The sequence below is a fragment of the Vidua macroura genome, chromosome 3, assembly GCF_024509145.1.
Source record: "Vidua macroura isolate BioBank_ID:100142 chromosome 3, ASM2450914v1, whole genome shotgun sequence".
Lineage (NCBI taxonomy): Eukaryota > Metazoa > Chordata > Aves > Passeriformes > Viduidae > Vidua > Vidua macroura.
Genome location: NC_071573.1, coordinates 83,816,391 through 83,838,653, shown reverse-complemented (window position 1 = coordinate 83,838,653; position 22,263 = coordinate 83,816,391). Strand labels below are relative to the sequence as shown.

General features: G+C 36.0%; 1 protein-coding gene across 3 annotated transcripts in view; it reads left to right on the top strand.

The window, feature by feature from the left end:
• Positions 1-22,263, top strand: part of SENP6 (SUMO specific peptidase 6) — a 73,380-nt gene that overhangs the window by 18,575 nt on the left and 32,542 nt on the right. For 2 of the 3 annotated variants that reach the window (XM_053973763.1, XM_053973764.1), the window contains exons 2-5: positions 228-321; positions 6,631-6,694; positions 7,151-7,293; positions 12,943-13,044. In XM_053973763.1, coding sequence (XP_053829738.1) covers positions 228-321; positions 6,631-6,694; positions 7,151-7,293; positions 12,943-13,044 — 403 coding nt within the window. Of the gene's footprint in view, positions 1-227; positions 322-6,630; positions 6,695-7,150; positions 7,294-12,942; positions 13,045-19,054; positions 19,076-22,263 lie in introns of all 3 variants that reach the window. The other variant, XM_053973762.1, reaches the window with a different exon arrangement.

Below are 22,263 nucleotides of genomic sequence, written 5' to 3'. Positions count from 1 at the left end.
TAGCTTGCTAACTTACTGCTCATAAGATGTTGACAGTTTCTTTTATTTATTGAGGGAAATAATAATCACCACTGCATTGATGGACTTACTGATCAAATGATAGTTAACACTGACATCAATAAGATAAATACTGGGGGGAAATACATGCATCTGGTTACTCCTCTAGTTTGTGTTGATTAATAACTCAGCTTGAAATCAAGACTTATCTTAACTTGTTCTCATTTCAGCTTTGGATAGATCACAGTCCAAGAGAGATGGAGGTTTTAAAAGTAATTGGAGCTTTGATCATTCAGAAGAAAGTGAAGGAGATGCAGAGAAAGAGTAAGGATGCTTTTATCTAGGCTATTGAAAGTATAAATGTGTATTTATAATTAAGTACTTATTTTTTGTAATTTATGAATAAGAAACAATATTCATAGATCTTAAACTTTCAGTGATTAAGAAAAATTATTTCAAATAAGTTATTATTTTAAATAGTATTGCCAAATAGGAGTTCATTATAATGTAAGTTTTATTGGGAAAATGGGGCTTACAACACAGGGCATGGTACATTTCACAAGAGCTGTCTTTGGAGCTTCTGTGTAAATCTAAGGAACACAGATGAGCAATATGTGAGCATGCAGAATAAGGCAGTTGATAAGTAGGGTATCCAAGCAGTTTCAGCTTTTCCTTCCTTTAATGATGATGCTACTCAGAACTTGACAGTTATGGCTCAAGTACTGCAGTAGCTTTAAGCCTTCATTAAGTTAAACTGAGCTTAAAGATTCTAGGTTTTTCTTCCTCTGTGTTTATTTCACTGAATGGAGTTAAGGCTGTTTTTTTGGGTTTTTTTCCCCCTTATAATTTAATCCTTTACTTGGTATGTTTGCATTTTGGCTAAAACTGTACTCTCGTGTGTATAGTTTGAATGCATACTTTGTCCTTGTGACATTTTATTGTTACTAATGAGTTTTTTCTATATGAATGTATTTATTTCCAAAATGACTAATGAATTGTTAGAAGAACAAGTGTCATGCACAAAGAATTCATGTCAATTTATTTGTTCTTAGATATTTAGAGAGTAGGACCTGTAAATTTGAACAGTATGCTGTGGTTCTCTAGTCAGAAGTCACTGAATTCTGTGATTAAATACAAAAATAATATATAAATTTGTATCATCTAATATTCTGCCAAATACTGTGTATTGGAAGAGAGGTAGGAAAGTAAACATAACCACAGAGGCAGCAGTAGCAGGCTATGCTGTAATCTTAATAAAACATTAAGAAATCTGAAGTTTTAGTAATTAAAAAATGAATGCAGGAGTTTACTGAAGTGTGAAATAAGCATTAAGAGCTCTTGTCAAAACAGAACTGTATTGGAAGTTAGAAGCACTTTTTAAAGGGGTCACAAACTAAGGGCATTTTAGTTTTATAAAATTAAGGTCGTGTTGTTCCCTAGCAACTTTACATCCATTCGTAGTGCACACAATATGTTTTAAGTATAAGGGCAGTACGTACCATACAGTTACTATTTTCATTTTTCTTGCCTTCAGAAATAAGTCACATTTGAAAACATAGCAGCCGTTTTTCCTACTGGTAATTTACTGCTGTTTTCCATCAGTCTCCAACTGATGATTTAAGAACATAGAATGAAAAACGTATAATGATGCTAAAAATAAAAGTTAGAAAAATTATTATGAAACATAATCTTTATGTAATTGTATCTGATTTTAAGATTGTATGTCTGGGTGATTTTTCATTCCTTTCAAATATTCTCTACAATAAGCAGTTTTCCCATAGCTAGAATTGAATTTTTATTGCCTACTTAGATAATTTTTTATTTGCTTTTATATCTGTGAATTATGTAGAATCTTACTCTGAAGTATAAAATAGAAGAGTAGCTGAAAATTGATTTAAACTGGAGATCTTGTCTTCTTTACTTACCCATTCTCTAATACCATTTGAGGCAATTTTATTCCCTCCAAACAGCCACATGTTTTAAGATGCCCACGTATTTACTTTTGGTAACACCTGGGTTTGTTTATCTTAAAGACATAGCGAGGTTTTAGCTTTTTGAAATAAGTTGTGTTTTTTGCTTTTCTGATGCATCTTTATTTCATATAGCAAAACATTGACAGAAGGGAATCTTTAGAAAACAAGTAACAGTAAATTTTCCTTCTTTTTTTATTTCTAAATTTCCTTTACCCTTAATAGAACGTTTCAAAGATTAGCAGCTTTTAATTCATATAATTGTTCCAGAATAAAGCTTTGTGTCCCTCCCAGTATTTTGAGTATATTGTGCAGTAAGCAGGTATTTACTACGGTGTTTGCTGATACTAACTGCAGTGTTTGACTCATACATGGTTTCTTTGTGGAGAGAGCTGTGAGTTTGAAGCAAGCAGCTGGATGTATCTCCTGCTTGTTGTGGAGGCACTGGGGTTACAGTGCCTGACTTTATCACAGTTTTTCCCCTCTTAATGGCAGACACACAATAGGTTTGTTTTGAACTAGCCTAAGAATAGCATCTCAGCACTTCAAGGAGTGGCTGTATTCTTGTATTACCCCATGAGACCTGTGTAATGATGTTGCTCAGCGCTGGATGCCTGCTTGGGTGATCTTTTCTTCAGTGAAATGAACACAAAGTATGTGGTTAATGACCTCCTACCACAGCAATTTTTAGAGCAGGTAGATTATTTTAAAAGAAGGGTGTCATTGAACTTACTTGGGAAGTAGGTGAGGTGAGTCATAATGGTTAAGGTATCAAGTAATGAACACAAAAAGACTAAAGAATATCTGTAAACTGAAGAAGGTTTGGAGAAATAATGATCACCCAACACTATATAAATTTAAACTGATGCTAGAGTTAATACTCAGCATGGAACAAGAGTCACAGAAATTGAGAATGGTAATTAACAAGTATCTTATCCCAAAGTAAACACTTACAGATAATACTCCATCCACTTTAAAGAGTAAAAGTTATATTTTTGATGTTCTAAAAGATTTTATCTACTCAGGATGGTAGCAAGTGGCATGAGACTTCGCAATTGGAGATCCCATAGGAGATCTGCCATTATGGAGAACAACGGAAGACCAGTTGGTCAGCTGAGCACCCTGAAATCTGTGTAGTCCACCACAGAAAAAATGGTGTAAATTAAGGTCATCTTCTGTAGTGGAAGATATGAAAGGATGGCAAACTTAAGCAAACCTGGCCAGAGTAATAGATTCTTGTGATTAATGAAATGAACATGTTACAAGATGTTTTCTGGTGATACAGATTATTCTCTTGAAGTGTCTTGGATAATTTATATTTATTGGCTTTGTAATATCTGTGTAAATATTTTTGAAATATATGAGTATGCTCCACAGTGGTTTTGTAAATGGACGGGCCCAGATTTCTCTTGGCTGTCATATTGTTTTCTTTATAGTCTAGACTTCTGCCTTCCACTGAGATAACAGTAGCCTTATCAAAAAGAGGGAATACAAATAAATGGGTCTAATATATTTGCACTACAGTGTCTTTACTTAACTACAATTTTATTTCAAAAAGCTTTATTTTTTGCCCCTTCCATTTAAAGGAATAAACCTCTTTTCCATGTGTTGACAAATGGAAAAGCATTGTACTGTGTTATACATTTACATTGGGCATTGTACTGTGTTATATATTTACATTGAGCTTTTTCCACTGCTTATAATATTTGTATTACTTTGTCAAAAAACCCTCCCATAATTATATAGATGTTTTTATACTTCTTTTTTTGAGCCTGTTAGTAGGTCACTGTAGCCTTTAAATTGATGAAAACTTTTTAAATTATGGCTAATTTTAATGGAATGGCACTGTAAATGAGTTAATTATGCTACCACTTCTCTTGTGCCTCTGATAGTGCAGCTTTTTTAGTGTGCTGCCTACTACTATGTAATTTAAAACAAAGAATGTTCACAGTGTGCTGTGCGGGCAAATACATCAGCCTGCTGGTTTTATAAGTAATAGTTTTCAGAAAGAAATTCCAATTATGTTTGAAATGTGACTGGATCAGTTGATAGAAATGTGCTTGCAGCCTATCAGAGTGTAACCTTAATGGTCAGCAGAGGTTTAAGTTTGTGTTGCTTGTAGATAGTAATGAAAGACAACCTGTTAATCTCAGCTGTCTAACTAACTATTGCATAGTTCTTAATGTTTTAAAACATCAAACAAATGGCAAATGATTAGAGTAAGTAAACAGAAATTTTTTTCTTGTTCACTGCCTAAATAGGAATGTGTAATTGTGAGCTCCCCTTAAGAACTCTGTGTAGGTAAATTACTTCTATTCCCCTCCCTAATATTAGCAAATAGTTAACATTCATTTGTTATAAAATTTTAAGGAATATATTGAAAAGTTAGAAATTATGTTCCAATGTGAAAATAACCAGGAAACCCATGGTTCCCTGGTTAAAAGTGACAGAGTGTGGAGACATCCTCCTAGCAAGAAGCTGAGGTTTCATTTCAGGGATGTTAAAAATATTACTGACTGGTATAGTGTTTGTTTTGGGTTGCTTTTGGTTTTTTCCTGCCTGTATAAATTGCATCATTGAAGCAGGCAGCAGGAAGCATGTGATACATGAGCAAATAGACGTTGCTCGGTTGCTATGTTTTCTGCTCTCTGAAAAAAACAGCCTTTCTGGTTCTGATGCATATGCTTCACATTCCTTAAGATCTAAATTGTATTGGTTCATTTAAAACTTCCAATTTGCTAATACTGCTCTACTCATTTTGCATGGTAAGAGTTACTCTTGTTCATTTTGATTTGAGCCTTGGCTCAGCGTTTTGGTCATTTGCAGTGTGTTAACCTTCTCTTACCTCCCCCCTCAATTGCCCTTAGTTAAAATGGTTGCAGTATTGAAGCGTGTTGAAATCCTAAAAGTATCGACACAGTACAAAGGTGTTATGAAAATAGCCTTCATTTTTGAATGAACTGAAGCTAAAGAATAAAAACATTTCTAGAGGTGGTCTGACTAGGGCAGCACTGTAGGCAAATGCCAGAGCTTCACATACTGTAGGTTGCTGCTAATGTCTATGCTACAGGGTTTTGTTTATTTTTTAGGATGTGGAAAATTTCTGAAATTGTTAGACTCTCTGTCTACTGATGAATGTTTGAGAAGGCTCCATGAGCCTCCCTTGAAAGGATGATTTGTTCTGAAAGAGAATTAAAAAAAATGTTACTGGATGTAAAAATTTTAATATCCATGTGTAGTTTGTACAGAAGTACAACTGTACTCTTTGGCTTTTGTTTGAAATTAGTGATGAATCTACTACACTGTTGGTTTTACCATCGAGCACCTAGAATCTGTAAATGAAGGGAAAATACAACAGTGCCACTGTCTTTATGTTCACATTTACATCATTCTTACCTTTTCAAAATCAACTGTATGCACACTCTTATCTCCTGAAGTTTCAGAGTCTGTAGATCTCACCCAACATTTTTATTTTATTTTTATTTGCTCTAGGGATATTTGTATTGCATAAGACGGAAGAATAAATTGTAACATGAAGGGAAGTATTGTGCATGGAAAAAGTTGTTAGGAACTTGAGGGATGGGGCATTGAGTAATTCATATTTATACATGAAGAGCTGAAGTCACTGTATGTATTGCAAGCCAGCATGTCAAGCTGATGCAGCTAAGAAAAGCTTGTTTCTCTTGTGTAGTTCTTCCCTTTTAACACCTGGCATAACTGCTTTGATTTTAAGGAATTTCTGACTGAGTGATCTGCATTAAAACTTTTCAAACCATGCAATTACAAGTTGGCTAAAAGTCATATTGTTTTTTTTGTCACCAGCATAGGAGTAACCTTATCAGGATTGATGAGATGGGATTGTCTGCAGGTTGCTTCTCCGGGAAGCAAGAATATGTTAGACTAATCTAGCTACTGTCAGTATGAAATGTGTGATTGGGGTTTAAATTTAAATACTTAAGATTGCTTGAGGATAACTGCCTGATACTGAAAATAATGGTTTTTAGAGTGTCACGGAGTGGTTTTTTGTTTGTTTGTTTGTGTTTTTCTTTAATTTTTTTTCTTTTTTTTTTTCTTTTTTTTTTTTTTTTCTTTTTCCCCATTCTAGTGGTTGGGGATTACACATTTTAATAAGCAGAAGAACCAAACTCAATATGTTGTTTTTAGGAACACATACTTTGATACTAATTGCTGTGGGGTAAAATGTAGTTACAATAAGTTCTTCTCGTAAAGCCCTATGAAGTCTGCAGTTTTAAACTACATACTTAAACATTGATAGGCATAAGCACAGTAAGATTGTGTTTTATAGATGAATGAAGTTTTGACTCAAATTATGTAGAGAGTGTAGAAACTTTTATAGTGTCAGTAATATTGTTGTAACCATATTGTGAAGGTTCAGTAGCACTGTCTGTTTTAAATTAATCCCTTTAGTTTTGCATTTTGCAAAAATAGTTTGACGTACACTGTAAGTTCAGGTTCACATTATGCATTTGATCACTCTGATGCTCATTTCGTGTTCTTGTTGTTTTATGCATATTTATGCAATGTGTATATGATGCATTTAAATGTAGAGGGAAGGGGATAAAAAAGCCTTTTGCATTTAAAATGTCTGTGTGTGCTCTGTTGGATTACAGTGTATGTGCTTTTCTCTCCCACACCTGTCTAGCGAGGCAAATCTGCTCAGTCTAGATGACAGTGATGGGTCTTTCAGTCCCAGTGAAGAAAAAAAGGTAAATAATTGGTTTATCTCATGGTGAAAATGTATCTTGAAAGCTTTTTAGGATCTTAAACAGTATTGCATAGCCATGTGTGCAGTGTAAAGAAGTGAAAGTTTCTGTTGTGTTTTTGGAACATATGCTCAAGCTGTTTATCTGTCTACCCTTAAGGCTTTTGTTCCCCTCTTGATCTCTGTAGTATTCTGAAAAATATGAGCAAGAGTAATTAATTCTAAGTTTAGAAAATGATCATAAATACTGTACTAAATATAAAATATATATTGTACTTTGTTTAGTAAGATGTTGTCGTATAGGTGTAGACAGTGTATATTTTCCATGAAATTTGGGATAAAAGCAGTTTGACAATGAAGCCAAAGTAATATTTATATTAATATTTCACATTAATTTTCTCCTTCTAACTTCTACACAATTCGACAATTATTTTAATATATGTGAATTCTGCTGTGACAGTCAATTCGTTGTCGACCTGGACCTATCGGCACCAGCAGCGATGCCATAAAAGCATATGCAAGGCGAGGCAAAGCTGGAGGTTTCAGACTTTTAAAAGGGAATGCAATCGGCCTCAACATGATGGGAAATAGCAAGAAATTGAGGTAATACATTTAATTTGTGTGTCCTTGCTTTGATCATTGATACAAATCAATACATGATAAACAGAACTTCTAGTCCATTTACATTGTGTGCTGTGCATTTTAAGAAGCTGTACTGTACTTCTGTGTAAAGAGGGAAACCTAGATTGTTAGGGTCTTTCCTCTTACAAAATGTGTAACACCACATTAGTAAAGTACCAGAAGATTGTTACAATGGATTTACAGCATTCAGTGGCATACTTGTTAGTACCTTACCCATGTTGCCTACATGTGTTATTGTTCCCTCTACACAGTGATAGCAGGTAGGAAAATAGTTTTTGCATCCCTATCCAGATTCACTTCTTTCTGTGATGCTGAATTGCCAAGGTTGACTCAGGATGTGTTTTCTGGTTTTCTTACTGCAAGATATAATTTGATTTTCGATTCACAGACTTTTTTTAAAAGGCTTCAGCAAATAGTCATAGGATAGCTTTATAGGATATCCTGTATAGGATAGCTTTAGACTGTCACTTGCGTTCAGAGCTGACCCGAACAGTTTTTAAGCATTCACTGTTGTACTTGCTTGTTACTACTGTCCCTAGCTTGTAAGAGACTGGTTTCTTTATTTGGTATATAATAAAAAGTGATATATTCACCTAACATTCTCAGGGAGTGTTTTATATTGCTGAAGTGCACTTGCTTTAAAGGTTGGTATCCTTTGCAGGAAGGAAAAGTTCGTAAGATACCCATCTATAGATGGGCCAGTCATCAAATATCCAATGTATATGTAGCTACATGAGGAATGTCTTTGTTCTCATTTGTGGTGGTTTATCACCATCTGGAAACTAAACTCCAAATAAGCTGCTTCCCTTCTTGCCCCCTCCAGTAAGAGAGTGACAAAGGCAGAGACCATGGGTTGAGATAACCATTTACTGAAAGCAAACAGCAGTGGAGTAAGAAATGCACAGTGACAGCAGCAATATTAATAACAAAAGCATACAAAAATAAAGGAAGGTGCTTTTACATAAAAGGTGTTTGCCACTTTGACTTAGTTCCGTGTGGCTGGTGGGGGAAAGACAAGATGGTGGGCACTCCTCACAGCTGGCTCTCCCCATCCCTGAGCCTGAGACAATGGAAAACAGTGACAGACAAAACCCTGGAAGTGAGATCATCTCTGCTGTGCTGCTGCTCCACTGCACCAGGCTTGGGCTCAGGCTCAGTTCTGCTACTCCTTTGGAGCACTCTACTGGGCTCAGTTCCACACGGCTCCACTGCTTTTCAGAACCACATCTCAGAGGAGTAGGAAGGTGGTGAGTGGCAGCAGCAGAGGATAGGATCTGCAGGCCTAATCCCAGCAACTCAGCCATGATGAGGAGAGGGAGACAAAAATGGCACACTTCTGGGGATGTGGTCCTTATTCTTCCCCCTGACACCACAACCCCCAGCCTTGATTTGAATAGAATCAAATAGGGGCAGAATAGCAATGTAGCCATGCCCACAGTGCAGCCCCTAGCTCTGGCCCCTGTCTGCAATCAGAACTCTTGTATGCTGTATGCACTATTAGTTAGGGACCATCTTACCATAGTCACTTGAAAAAATAAATCCTTTAAGTTCTGTGTGATATATATTCTTTACTGCTGTTTCCTTCAAGCCTGATTTCTTAAGATAAACAACTGGGCTGTTATGTGGAACTTTAAAATGTTTTCTTAGAAATAAAATTTATGTATTAATGAAAAGGGGTTTTTGTTAGAGGTTATTTTTACATTTACACAAATTAGCATGGTACTTCATTGCCCTTGATTTATCTGTGCAAATAATGTTTCGTCTTTAGATTGGTTTTTTTGTATACACAGCAGATTTTTAAGATAACATCCAGATTTCTGCCTTGCACATCTTCAAATTTACTGGTTCTTACAGAATCATCTTGGTCATTTCCATGCTTTAGTGTTCTGTTCTTGAACATAATTTGTAATTGCTACTTTTACCTTTATGATTGTCAGGGCTCCTTTGCTCTGTTTTACTATTGAAGAAACGTGTGCATCTACATTATACTTGTTCTTTATTTTGAGTACACATTTAAAATAAGATTCCTCTTAATTCTCTGGTAACTAGAATTTTCATTTGTCTTTCTATGGAATTTGTAGTGAAATCCAACCTTACCATGTAATTTCTTTTTGTTAAAGCAGTCATACCTGACTGTACACGTATGTTTATACATATTGTACATGTATGTTTTTATTAAGTTTTTGTTTTAAGGTAAATAGTTTCTGAGCTTTTTTTTTTTTTAGATGGTCTACGCATGTAGTTTAGACATTCTGTTGCCTTTATTGGAACTGTCTTCTATTGACAAATAATACAGTATAAACCTAAGACCTAGTAGGATTTATAAAATTCAGCTAAAAAAGTAAAATCTGTTGCATGTAAATGGCCAGCCACCTTTTGTCTAGTACTGAGCTGCATACTGAATTTAAATGAACAATATAAGTGTCTACCCTCTTCTTAAGAAACTGTCATTAATAAAGGACTTGGTTATGAATAATGGATGTGTATAGGCCACCGTGACTGCTTCTCACATTTTGGTCACCACATTTTGTGGTTAAACTCCAAGTGGTTATCTTGATTTAATCACATGGGGATATTGTTGCACCTTTCATAATGTATCAGTAAAGGTTTGGGATCTAGTCACTTTAGTGATGATTGCTGGTTTGTTCACTTTGATATGCAGAATGGAACATACTTAATAGTTACTCTTTCAATATTCAGATTCTTCAGCTAGAGAAGATTCTGAAAATTGATCATGCAGTTAAACTGCTAGATTAAATGCAAGAAGATCAGATACTTGATATTCTTTATATGTTCATAGTGATTTTTATCACAATGTTGGAGTCTTTCTTTTTTTTTTCATCTCATCTGCAGAATAAGGACTAAAAATTACAGATCAATGGGGCTTGACTCAAATGGGTATTAGAATAGTCCCTAAAATTCATAGAATAAGAGATAGGAAGGAGGGATATGCAAGGACAGGGAGAAGAAATATTTGTGTTACTTGTCAGAGAAATTTAAACCAAGCAAAAGGTCATGATCTGTTACCTGGTTGAGCAAATCCAGTATCAAACTATTAACCTAATTAGTTTTGGTTGTACTTCTGTAATCATGAGGTCTATTTTTAACTAGCTTTATCTTCTTTAGCTTTCAATAACTTGTATTAAGGCCCTTTTAGATTTTCTTAAATGTTAGGTGTTTTGTTAAAAACATTATTTGATGAACAGCAGAACTCATGTAATCTGTAATTGTGTGTTTTTGAAATGTCGTTCTTTGTTTACTGCTAGCTCCATCGATTTGCCCAGTGCAAGATTTTTTTTGTTTTATCTTTTGAATATGTGATGTTAAGAATTTCTTAGGATCAGCTGATAGCACGTGATAGTAAAACCTTGTTTTTGTCAGAGCCTAGGTTTCAAATCATTCTGTGGTTTCTGAGCTAATATTAATGGAACGTTTATTGTTAAAATACTGTAATTTCTTCTTAGAACATTTATTCTTTCAAGGAACTTTCTAACCATTACATCACCCTGCTTTTAGTGTGTTATACTAATTTTCAAGAAATTGTGCTGAAACTTGCAATCTCAGATTTCAGTTCTGATGTGCTTTTTTGTAACTTGCTAGAACTTCATGATTGTATTTTCTGGTGTTTCTTCTGTGTTGGGTATGTTCCATTCAGAGAACAAGATTATAGAGCAGATTGTGTTTTAGAGCTGTCCTAGTTGGAAATGTGTCTGACAGCATATGAACCATTTAAGTGTGCCATCTAGAACAGTCTGCTTTGACTAAATCTGATCTCTGAGCAGTCTGTGATACTCTATTCCAGCACCTACTGGAGTTTTCACTACGCGAGTGAGGCAAAAAGCAAAAGTGCTGCTTAACAGTTTTTCTGCTTGGGGGCACGAGACAGAGTTTCACAGTCATGATAGTTTGGCAAAAGTCAGATCCAACAAACACAATGGTAAAACAGGAGATACATAGACTTGCTTGCTTGTTTGAAGTCCTTGGGTCTTAAGTATTTGAGAGGGCATTCCTGCACTCTGGTTCTGCTTTTTTTTTTTTTTTTCTAATATCTTTTCCAAAGACATGAAATGGGAAGCCAAAGAGGATTTGAGACATTCTAAAGTATTTAGGGCAAGTAGGTGTCAGCTTTTTATTTCTGAGGTAGCAAATTAGACAGAAGGTTGACAGTAGATTGATCTGGACGATGACTGACCAGCTGGAGTTGCTTAGCTTTGACTTAGAAGCATGTGAGATGAGTGTGTTTACTTTCAGGAGGTTGGTGATTGCATGGATGTGATTGGTTTTCAGGATGTTGGACTGTTAACTCAGATGGCTTATGATGTTTTTAAATTTCATATTCTAGAAAAGAGGATTTAACCCTTTACGTTTGATAAGTCTTGTTCTGTTATGTTCATGGTTATGTTAGGGGCAGTCAGAAATGCTCTGAAACCTTCTGATCTTGACTTATGTAAGGCTACCAGAAGGGTTTGAAATGCTAAAATGAAAATTAAAGAGCACAGTAACAATTACTCATTTTCTTCTTTTGGGGGAATGTGAAGGAGGGATTAGAAATTGGTTGCCAGCTCCAGCTTTTTTTGAATTGCAGTACTTCAGATTTCTTTTCATTGTTCGTAACAGGACAAATGGCAAGATAGTATTTCTGAGAAATATTATTAGTAGGAATGATTTTTCACATAATTTTCTCTAGTGCAATGAAAATTTCCGAGCAATTTGAAAAGCACAATTTAAGCACTGTATTCCAAGCAATTTGAAAAGCACATTTTAAACACTGTATTTCCATAGTTTGAAACAGTTTGCATCATCAACATGCTGTCTATTAAAAGTTGTGTGATTTTTGAACATTTCAAGCATAGTATTGTGTGTCCTGTCACAGCGGCATGCAGGATCATTCTTTGGGTTTAATGATCTCTGAAGGAGCACTGTATTATTGACCTACTGTATCTTAATGTCAGCTTTTACTAGAGAGAGTAATGGTAAGAAATCGTCTCTCCATAATTACTGGTTTTACATAATAATGAGATAAAAGTCAAAAAGTAATAAATGAAGGAACCCAAGGAATGCTAAGATACATTAGTGAATAAGAGTCCTGTTGAGATATGAGTACCTGAGAAGCCTTTGTTTTTTCTTTTTGAAATGTGTTGATTTTTTTTCAGTTACAAGTCATCTTGCATCCATAAATCTGCTGTGTTCACTTTTTCTTATGAGGGACATTATTGAATTCAGTCTGTTCACATTTTGCCCCTTCAGTCATATTAAAGAAGTGAATATTATGCCTTAATAAAATGAGAGATGAAAGTATAAAATTAGTTCTAAATGGTTACAAGTCATTAAAAAGGTAGTGTCTTTTTGCAATACAGGCTTGAATAAAAAATTCTTAACCTTTTCTTCCAGGAAAAAAAAAAATTGTACATATTCTTACATGTCCATTTTATTATAAGGCTGAATGTTTATATGCCTGTAAAATGATCCTAACAATGTTACTATTTTACTATTGGTATTAATACTTGGTGTTGTGTGGCTGGTCTTGTAAAATTAGGACACCACATGTTTTACCTAAGACCGTATAAACACTCCAGAGTCTTTTCTTAAATATTTTCTATATGTTTGCAGTGAAAATGCCCAGAATATATCTGGTCCTGTAACTATGGTACATGGCAGACGTTTTCACCACGCACATGCACAAACAACTGTAGTAAAAACAGCAGCCCAAAGGTAAGACTAATTACATTTGTTTCTGCAGGTGTTTCAATTGTAAAAATTCTCCCTGGTTTTGTATGAAATTATTTTCCTTATGCTATGAAGTGTTTTAAGAAAATGTAAGTAATCACATGGGTGTGTTCTTGATTATGAGCTTTGACCTTAATTACTAAAGTTTCATAAAACCATTTAGTAATTCCTATCATATAATACTAGAATTTAGTAATTTTAAAGAACACTGGCAGGTAGTAGGAAGCACCTGCTAATATAAATATTTTGAGAAAATACTTTGAAATAGACTAACATAGTTTGCAATTCACATAGTTGACAACATGATCAGCAAATACTAAGTCACAGCAACTCCAGCTTGTGTAAGATCCATGTAAACATTAAATCATAGATCTGAAGATTGTATATAGTCTATAAATATAGTGTAAAACATATAAATTGGAAAATCTAACAGGAGCAAAGTTTTGCATCTATGTAAATGATTTTTAGAAAGGATGACTGGAAACCAGGGAATCTTACTGAACTATGCTGAATTGAACTTCATTGGTTTGAAACTTAAAACCCTGTCAAAATTCTGTAAATTGCAGGGTTGGTTCTAGGTGTTTTGTACACCTAATGTGTTTCACAAATACATGAAATAGCAACTGTTATAAGGAATTTTCTTTGGAGGTTTATCCATTCAGAGGTCTTTTTGTTTATGAATTCTGTGGATTCCTTTGTGAGTGCTTTATTCTGTCTGCATTTTGTAGCTTCCTTCTTCTGCCACCTTTTTTTCTTCTCTGTTTCTAAGTACAGATTTTTTAGAATGATGGGATCATATAGAGGCATTATCCCTTTTTTTTTTTCATCATACTTCCCTCAGCTGGATTTGCTGACTTCACAAAAAGAAAGCCCATATTCTAATGTGAATGAATGATGTGATTCAAACTTGTATTAGAGTAATCTGGCATTGAATAAACAGACCGAAAAAGGAATTTTTCAGTCGCAAAATAATAGACTCATAGAACAGTTTGGGGTGAAAGGGACACTAATGGCGGTTCGTTGTTTCTCCCGGCTCCGGGCAGCTCCGGCGCCTTTTGGCACCGCCTCCCTCCGGAGCTCGGGTTCGCCGCTTGTTCCCGCGTGCCGCTGCCGCGGTGCACCGACCAAGGCTTGCCGGGTTCTGTCGCCCGTGCGAGGGCCCAAGGCAAAGAGGGAAGGAATGTCCAAATCACCCACGAGGGAAGCGGGAAGGTTTTATTAGCCACGGAGAGCTGTGGCGGGGAGACTGCCACCCACGCTTCCAGCACCCGTGTGGGGGAAATGGCGGCCAGGACCCGGGAGGCACGGGGTTTTATCAGGGGCGGGGTGAGGGGAGCTGGCCCCCCCACCCAATGAGGGCAGGCGCCGTGGCGGTGACGTGGACCACGGCGCCCAACGGGGACGCGGCAGGGGCGGACACAGGGCGAACGGGGTCGCGGGATCGGGGTGATGGACACCGAATGCTCCGGACGGGGTGGGGAGTGGTCACAGGAGTGATGGGGGGATGCTCCAGTGGCAGGCAGCCTGGAGCTGACCACCGTGGGGGGGGGGGGGGGGAAACACGGGGGATTCACGAGGGTACGCAGAACCAGCCAACTAACAAAGATCAGAACCCCTAATCTGAACCCAAACCTGGGATGCAACGAGGGACTTTAAAGGCTATCTAGTCCAATCCCCCTGCCATAAGCAGGGATATCTTCAACTAGATCAGGTCGATCAGAGCCCCATCCCACATGACCTTGAATGTTTGCAGGGGTGGGGCAGCTACCACTTCTCTGGTCAGCCTGTTTCAGTGTTTCGCACTTCATTGTAAAACACTTCTTTCTTCTATCTAGTCTGAATCTACCCTCTTTTAGTTTTAAACCATTGCCCCTTGTCCTATTGCAACAGGCCCTGCTAAACTGTTTGTCCCCATCTATATTTTAGGCCCCTTCAAGTACTGAAGGTTACAATTAGGTCTCCGTGGAGCATTCATTTCTCCAGGCTAACAACCCCAACTCTTGCAACCTTTCCTCACAGGGGAGTTGCTGTCTTATCCTGTCCTTGAGGACTTAGGTTGTTGCCTCTTTCTTTTTCCAACTATAGTCTATAAATGTACTATAGTTTGTAAATGCTATATAAGTGTGTATATATATGGTATATAAGATGGACATTTCCTTCCCCTTAGTAGTAGCAGATGCAGTAGTAGGTATCTCTCTTTTCAACACTGTTTCTTGCTATCAGGCTGATGACTAAAAAGGATTGTCAGTTTTTACCATGAGTTAAGCTGAAAGATGGGGTAGATGTTATCACTGTGATTTAGGCTGAATCAGCTGTGCTTTTGCTTGCATGAAGTCCTTTTTAGAATATTTTTGTTCAGTGTCCCATTGAGGAAAATGTGGGCCATGTCTAAGCATTCATGCTCTTACCTTTCTGGTGGATTTTGTTTGTTTGTGTGTGTTTGTGCTTGCTTTTTTTATTTGTGGGGGAAAAGTTCTTTGTGGGTTTTTTTGTTATTCTGAAGGATAAAATTTTGATTTGCAGTGCTAATGAAAATTATTTGAAGTAAGCAAAATCATGCAAGACTGCTGTGATTGTTGACTTGATAATACTCATGCACTTGATTAAGCTTTGTTGTTACATGGTTCTTCAAACAGCCAGTCAAAATGGATTCATCTTAGCAAGTTCAGTGCCATAGGTTTCTTCAACCTGCTCCAGAGATTCTTAATTTTCAGTGGATTTTAGATTTGCCTGCATACCTTTTTTGCCTGTGGGATTTCCTTCTTTATAAGCCTACAATGTAATGTGAAGAAAAAGAAGGTAGTGACTTGACATGTGTGACACACAGAAAGAAAACTAATGCATAGCATAGGCAAGCTGAATATTGTGTGAAGTAATTGGATAGTAGCCATCTTGAGTGTTCTAAATATGTTTTCTCTTAGGATTGTTATTGTAGTTAATTTACATCAGCAACAGACAACTAACTCTTATGCTAGGAATATTTTTGGAGCTTTAAAGGCAGGAAATAGTCATAACAGTCCCAGTAGTGCTTTGTTACTGGAGGATATCAGAACCAGCATGATCTAACTGACTGAGGGTGAGCTTTACATAGGAACTTTGCAATGATGTTTAATTCCAGTAGCTTCTGACTCAACTGACTGCTTTATAAAAGCTTCTAAATATTTTTCTGAGTTAGAGGATTGAAAATTAATAAAATGTGGCTTCCTGACAGACTCTTTTTTTTTAATTAATAAGAGAGATTTCAGGGCTACTTGATGTTAAAAACATGTTTCTGAGTGAGAAGGCAATAGTCAGAAAAAAGCCAATTAAAATAGAACTATTTAAAACTGACCATAATATGAAATTCCAAACAATATAAACTGGGTAATATATTTCGGTCTTATATTTTTACTTGTGTAGGAATTTTTTTATATCCTTTTTTGGCTAGTCTGTGCTGACATTAGGCAATAGTTGAGTTTAAAAGTAACTGCTGATGGTGATTTCTCAAAAAGGACTATTTGCAGAAAAATGTAAGTGGCAAACCAAGAAAAAAATTCTAGGTATATATCAAGACAGAAGAGCTGATAGCATGGAAATTAGGCTCTAAATTGTTGGGTTCCGTTTTCCTATGCTCATTTTTGGGTTTTGTTTTGTTTTTGTTTTCCTATGCTAATTTGCAGGTCTTACAAAGTTGTGTTCTGTTAATTTTTTGCATTTGTAGATTGTTTTATGGTGTGATGATCAGTAACAACATAGGGAAAATAATTTTATCTAATCTAATATATTGTTCTTAAAATCAATGGTATGTTCTTGGAAAGATAATAAAAAATAAAAACATTATTAAATAAATAGAGAAATTTTAGTTTCTGGCGCTGACGTAACAGATTCTGTTACTTACACTGGGTTCTTTGGGTGGGGATGGTGTCACATGGAGCAAGCTGATTATGAGCTCAGTTATAATCTCTATCAAGTTGTATTTGTGTATGACTTGTACTACATTTCTTATCTCCTGCAATTTTTTTGCACATGCATGTTAACTTAGTCTGTCTGAGTATCTGTTGCACTCATATGTAAAATGCAAGTTTCTAGCACAACAAAATTTGTTATTTCAAAATAATATTATGATAAATATTCATGTTTTTTTCCAGTGGAATCTGGGGATTAAATTAAAATTTGTTAATGTCTGATACAACAGATTTTCAGATACAGCTTGCTCTAGTGTTGTAGTTGGTTCACACTATTTTGCTTCATTTAATGGATGCATAGTCTGTCTTATGCTATTGACTGACTGTTTTTCCAGACTTGGCATTGAAATAGCATGTATGTACTGCATGTTTAACAAATCTTATGCATGAGCTGCATGAAGCAGTTGGTGGGAACAGTCATCAGTCCAGAATTCTCATCTCTTAATTCTCCTGACGTATAAAAATGAGAATTCCTTTAAATGCATTATATTGGTGAGGAATTTTACACAAGTGATGTCATGATAGTGCATAATATCAGGCATTCTGGAAATTTTTTCCCTTCTGTTAAGTTTCCTTAGCATTAGGTATGTGTTCCTTAACAGGGTGACTGGTGACTCTTTGAGGCACCTGTAAACAGTTAATCCAGGTTACATGCTAACTGCACAGGATGCAAGGATACAGGATGTGGCTCCATCCAGACATTGTTTGGATCTGACTGGATTGATAAACTGGTGTGTGACCTGCACAAAAGCAGCGTTTATTGTTAGTAAAGGCTAGCTCTAGCTAGGAGCAATTCTTCTCCACCTTCACACAGCACTGGCTCATTACCTACCAGCCCAGTTTTAAATTGCCATGGTCACATCTAGTTTTGAAGTCCTTTACTCTCTTCCCAGAGCACTCTGGAGGTGGAATGTGCTTTCATACTGCACTCTGTAGGATTATCAGGACTACGTTCTTACCTGCTTTGCTTCCACTCCTGCTGTTTTCTGAGTAACAGGAGAATTATTTTGCTCTATTCTTGTGAGTGTACTGTTTGTGAAAAGGAAAGGAGGATGAATTTTTGTTACTATACAATATCATTACTCTGTTTAGTTTGGCTGAAGTAAAACAGGAAACAATTTGAATTTGTTCTGTTACAGAATACAGTTAATGTAATGCATGTATGTCAGAGGTTTGTTAGGCTTTTGATGTTTGGGAGGAACAGTCACATAGATTAAAAGCTTACAGCATTCCATATTGCAAATTTTGAAGAGATACAAGATATGTAGATGCTATTTTCAAATTGTCTGTGTGCTACACTTAGTTAGATTTATTGTTATGTCAGTCTTGGTGTACAAAGGACCAGAATTGTGAGCATCAGCTACATTCATTTCTGTGGTAACTCATGTTAATGGAGATGCTTGTAAACTAGTGGCCCTAGATCCTAGGTTCTTTTGGGAGATTTCTTTTTTTGGCCTAAACCTCAGAAGAAGGTTTCCATTTACCCTTCTCTAGCCATTCTGTGTGGTTTCTGAAATATTTAAAGATTGTTGCTGAAATTTGCTTCTCAATTTAAACACATATATTTTTTTATTAGTTGGATACAAGTTCTTACATAATTTTTTCTCTTTTGCATGGCAGTCAGGAATTGTTTTAGTGGTTGACCTCTGTCTTAGGGGTCTTTTCCAAACTTAATGGTTCTGTGATTGGAAATGAGGCTTGATTATAATTAGTGTATTAGAATTCTATCTTAATGGCTTCTGCATTGTAAGTAAAGTGAGATGGCCAGGTTAAGTTCAGAGTTAATAAAATTCTACTCATTGAAAAAGCGTCAAGTCAATGTAGTATTTAGACCACTGACTGTTGCTGTTTGTGAAGTAGTGTTTGTGCATTTCTAATTATTTTGACAAAGATGTGGTGAAAAAATTATAATGCTTGTTTGAAAATTAGACTGGTGAGTGAAAAACAATGAAACAGTTACAATTTATATTTAATAACTTTTGCATTTAGTGATGTGCAACACATGTGGGGCTTTACATCTTATGTGTTTTTTTCTTTTTTCATATTTTAAGCAATCTGGACCGAAAGGAAAGGTAAGCTTACTGTTGATCAAATGAGCATGGCAATAAGCATTAAGAAAATGAACTGATAGAGTGCTATATTAATGCTAGTTAAAGAATATTCAATCCAGTCGATCATATCTACTCATATGTGATAGGGGTTGATTGCTTTTAGTTCTGTTTTTATGGTTCACTTACTCGCTTTTATTGAAAAAGGACCTTTACATTCATCTCTAAGAAATGCTGTGTTACTGTGATTTTGGGTAATTCTCCACTGGAAATTTATTTATATATCCAATGCAAAATTGCATAAACATTCTCTAGATTTTAAGAATTCAGTGCTAATTCTTTTTGTAGAGCAGCAAACTTTGTGTAATAGCATAGTTTTGAAGCATCTTAGTAAAATGTTTCTGAAGCTCTTAGTGGGCTGTTTAACAGCTCTCACTCCATCATCTCAGCTTGATTTGAATTGCATTAAAGGTTTTTATTGCATTACTGTGTATATTTTGTTCATGAAGTGCATCTATTAAAACAGTTAACAGAAAATGTACAGCAAAACTTGACACACTGGGTTTTTATTGTTCATTTTGGGCTAATTTCTAACTTGTTTTGCATCTGGTTTACTGCTGTTAATATTTTGTTAGCAGTATGAAATGCCATACATTTATTTTTCTTCATATATAGCTTAAAGTTACATGTTAGCGGAAATATTTTCTTGATAGTAATGAAGTCGTTGAGTTTTTGTAAATATCCTGTCTGTGTAGGTGGCTTTTGGCAGTATGAGCTTGATACCAGGTAATGTTTAACTAATAATGATATAAATAGCACAGTTCTTTCTGAATTTAGGATTTTCTATATTTGTTTCAAATTCAAAAAATCAAACCTTTCTGTTTTACTGTCTTTTGTTACTTTTAAAAGAACTATCAAATAGATACTCATCAGTCAGTTAGTGTTGCTGTATGGCATAGAAGAAAAGGTTTGAGTTCCCTGCTGGTGTGATCTTAATTTTCTCATGGGGTCACCTGCAGCTTCTTCATCCAGTACTACTGGATATGTTCCTTTTTCTTTGCCTGCTTTTTGTTGTTGTCCTAGCAGGGGAAGATGATGTAGGCAGGAGCTGCTAAATTTTGCTTTAATCATTACTGTCACGATAAGTGCAGCAGCAGCTCCTGACTTTCTGGGCCAAATGGGGTTGCTGACCTGTGTTCTGAAAACCCTGTTCCCTGTGCTGCTGCTTCTCTTTTCAGCCTTTGGCTTTTGTACTCTTCTCTTCCTCTAACACGTGCTGAAGGCAAATCTCACCTCAGCAGCTTTGTGCTTCAATCTTATTGTGCTTTCCTCTCTTTTTGTGTAATGATGTAGAAACCAACAGCCTGCCTGCAGTGATACATCTCCAAATAATGCATACAGAAGTAGAGGAAAGGCTGAATAAGGCAGCCTCTCAAAGAGCCAGGCTGTGCATTAAACACAGCTCTTGTATAAGCCCTGCACCTCAACAAAATTAGGAGCTGGTGCAGCCTTTTTGATGTGGCTTGTACCAAATTGTAGGTAGCATTCCATCCCAAATTCCCAGATACGATGTTTCTTCATGTTTATTTGCTTTCTGGCATAGACAGAAATTATGGAGCTGCCCCTTTCCCTCATTCCCCCCACCACATTTCTGGTTTTTATTTTCCTAGAGAAAAAATTTTAAGTGAAAATGTCACTTTGTCTGGAGAGTTTCATAAAGGTCTGTCTACCAGGCTGGTGTGAAGACACTAAGGTCCAATTCCATCAGCAAGAGAACATAGCAGTAATAATGAATGTTTGCTGAAAATACGAAATCAGTGACACCATTCTGTCTGGGCAAAACATGCTTACTCAAGAATATCGTGGCATCTAGCAGTTAAAATATGTCAAAAGTTCATGATGCTGCACTGTCCAGACTACCTGAGTATTTCAGTCCGGTGTGTTACAGAAAAAGCTTGATCTTTTGTGCTCCTATAATCAGTGTTTTGCTGTTTGGTGCTTTACTACTTCCTGAGATTGCTTTTTATCAAATACTTGTCTAATTCCCTTGTACTTAAAGGTATTAGAAGTTCTTATAATCTAGGACATAAACAAGATGTCTAAAATTATTTCACCTCTGAGCATTGTTTTTTTAACTGTTAGACACAGTATTATATAGGTAATCTTGCATCGTGATCAGCTCAGCTGTTTGATCCCTCAATTATTCCCATTGAAATGGAAGACTCAGTTTTGGTCAGGGTTTAACAGCAAGAAGGGATTTGTTTAGAAGTGCTGTATGTTCTTAAGTATGTCCTAAGATTTTTTTTTCTTTTTCAGTTAGTCCTTTTAAAGGTAGATATAATGTTTGATTTAAAAAACAACCTATTTCCCCGTCTGTTTCTGCACTCACAATTAATTGGCTCAGTGTACTAAGTATTTTACTGGAGAAGGTATTAATGGATCTGCAGCTGTTCAGGCAGCAGCAAATACCGTGCCCAGAAGGGCAACTTTGTTTTCTAGTCTGTAAAAACTTAATGGTGGTGTGCTCTCCCTTTCTCTTTGTGGGTTTTTCAGGAAAGGAAAGTAGTATAAGGTGCCCAAAGTTGCTGCCCTCTTGTGGAAGGGCTGTCACTGTCTCCAAGAAAGCATTATTTTTTAAAATTTTTTTAGCTGAAATCTCAAATTAGATAGTCTTTAAAGTTGTCTTCACTTTTCTTTCTAATTCAAAGTAACTTCAAGCCTGACTTTGAATTGCTAACCACACTAAAGTGTATTGGGAAGCCTCAGTTGTCTTGGACCTGTTTTTTTGTGACTTGGGTTTGGGTGTTGCTTGTGCACTGTGAGTGTATAAGTACTATATTGTGGGAGAGGAAAGATACCCTTTTTTTCTTCTGCTACAGCCTCTGTATTCTTGCAAGTGTTTGGTTGTTTAATAGCTATAAACAGGAGTCTATACTGCTAACATAAAATTCAGGTGGGGGTAGATAATGCTAGTGTATTCTCATTTATTGTAAAAGAATTACTTAGCCTTATATGATAAATAATGAATTTATAATCTTAATAAAATAAATACATTTTGCATGCCAAAAATGTAATACAAATGTATGGTTCTTAGAAGAAAAGTTCTAAGTTAGAAATATGCAGATACCTTGAATTGTGAACTACATTTTAAAATAAATTTTAGTACTCTGTATCTGCCATATGATTTGCTTTATTGTTTGCTTTCAGTTAAA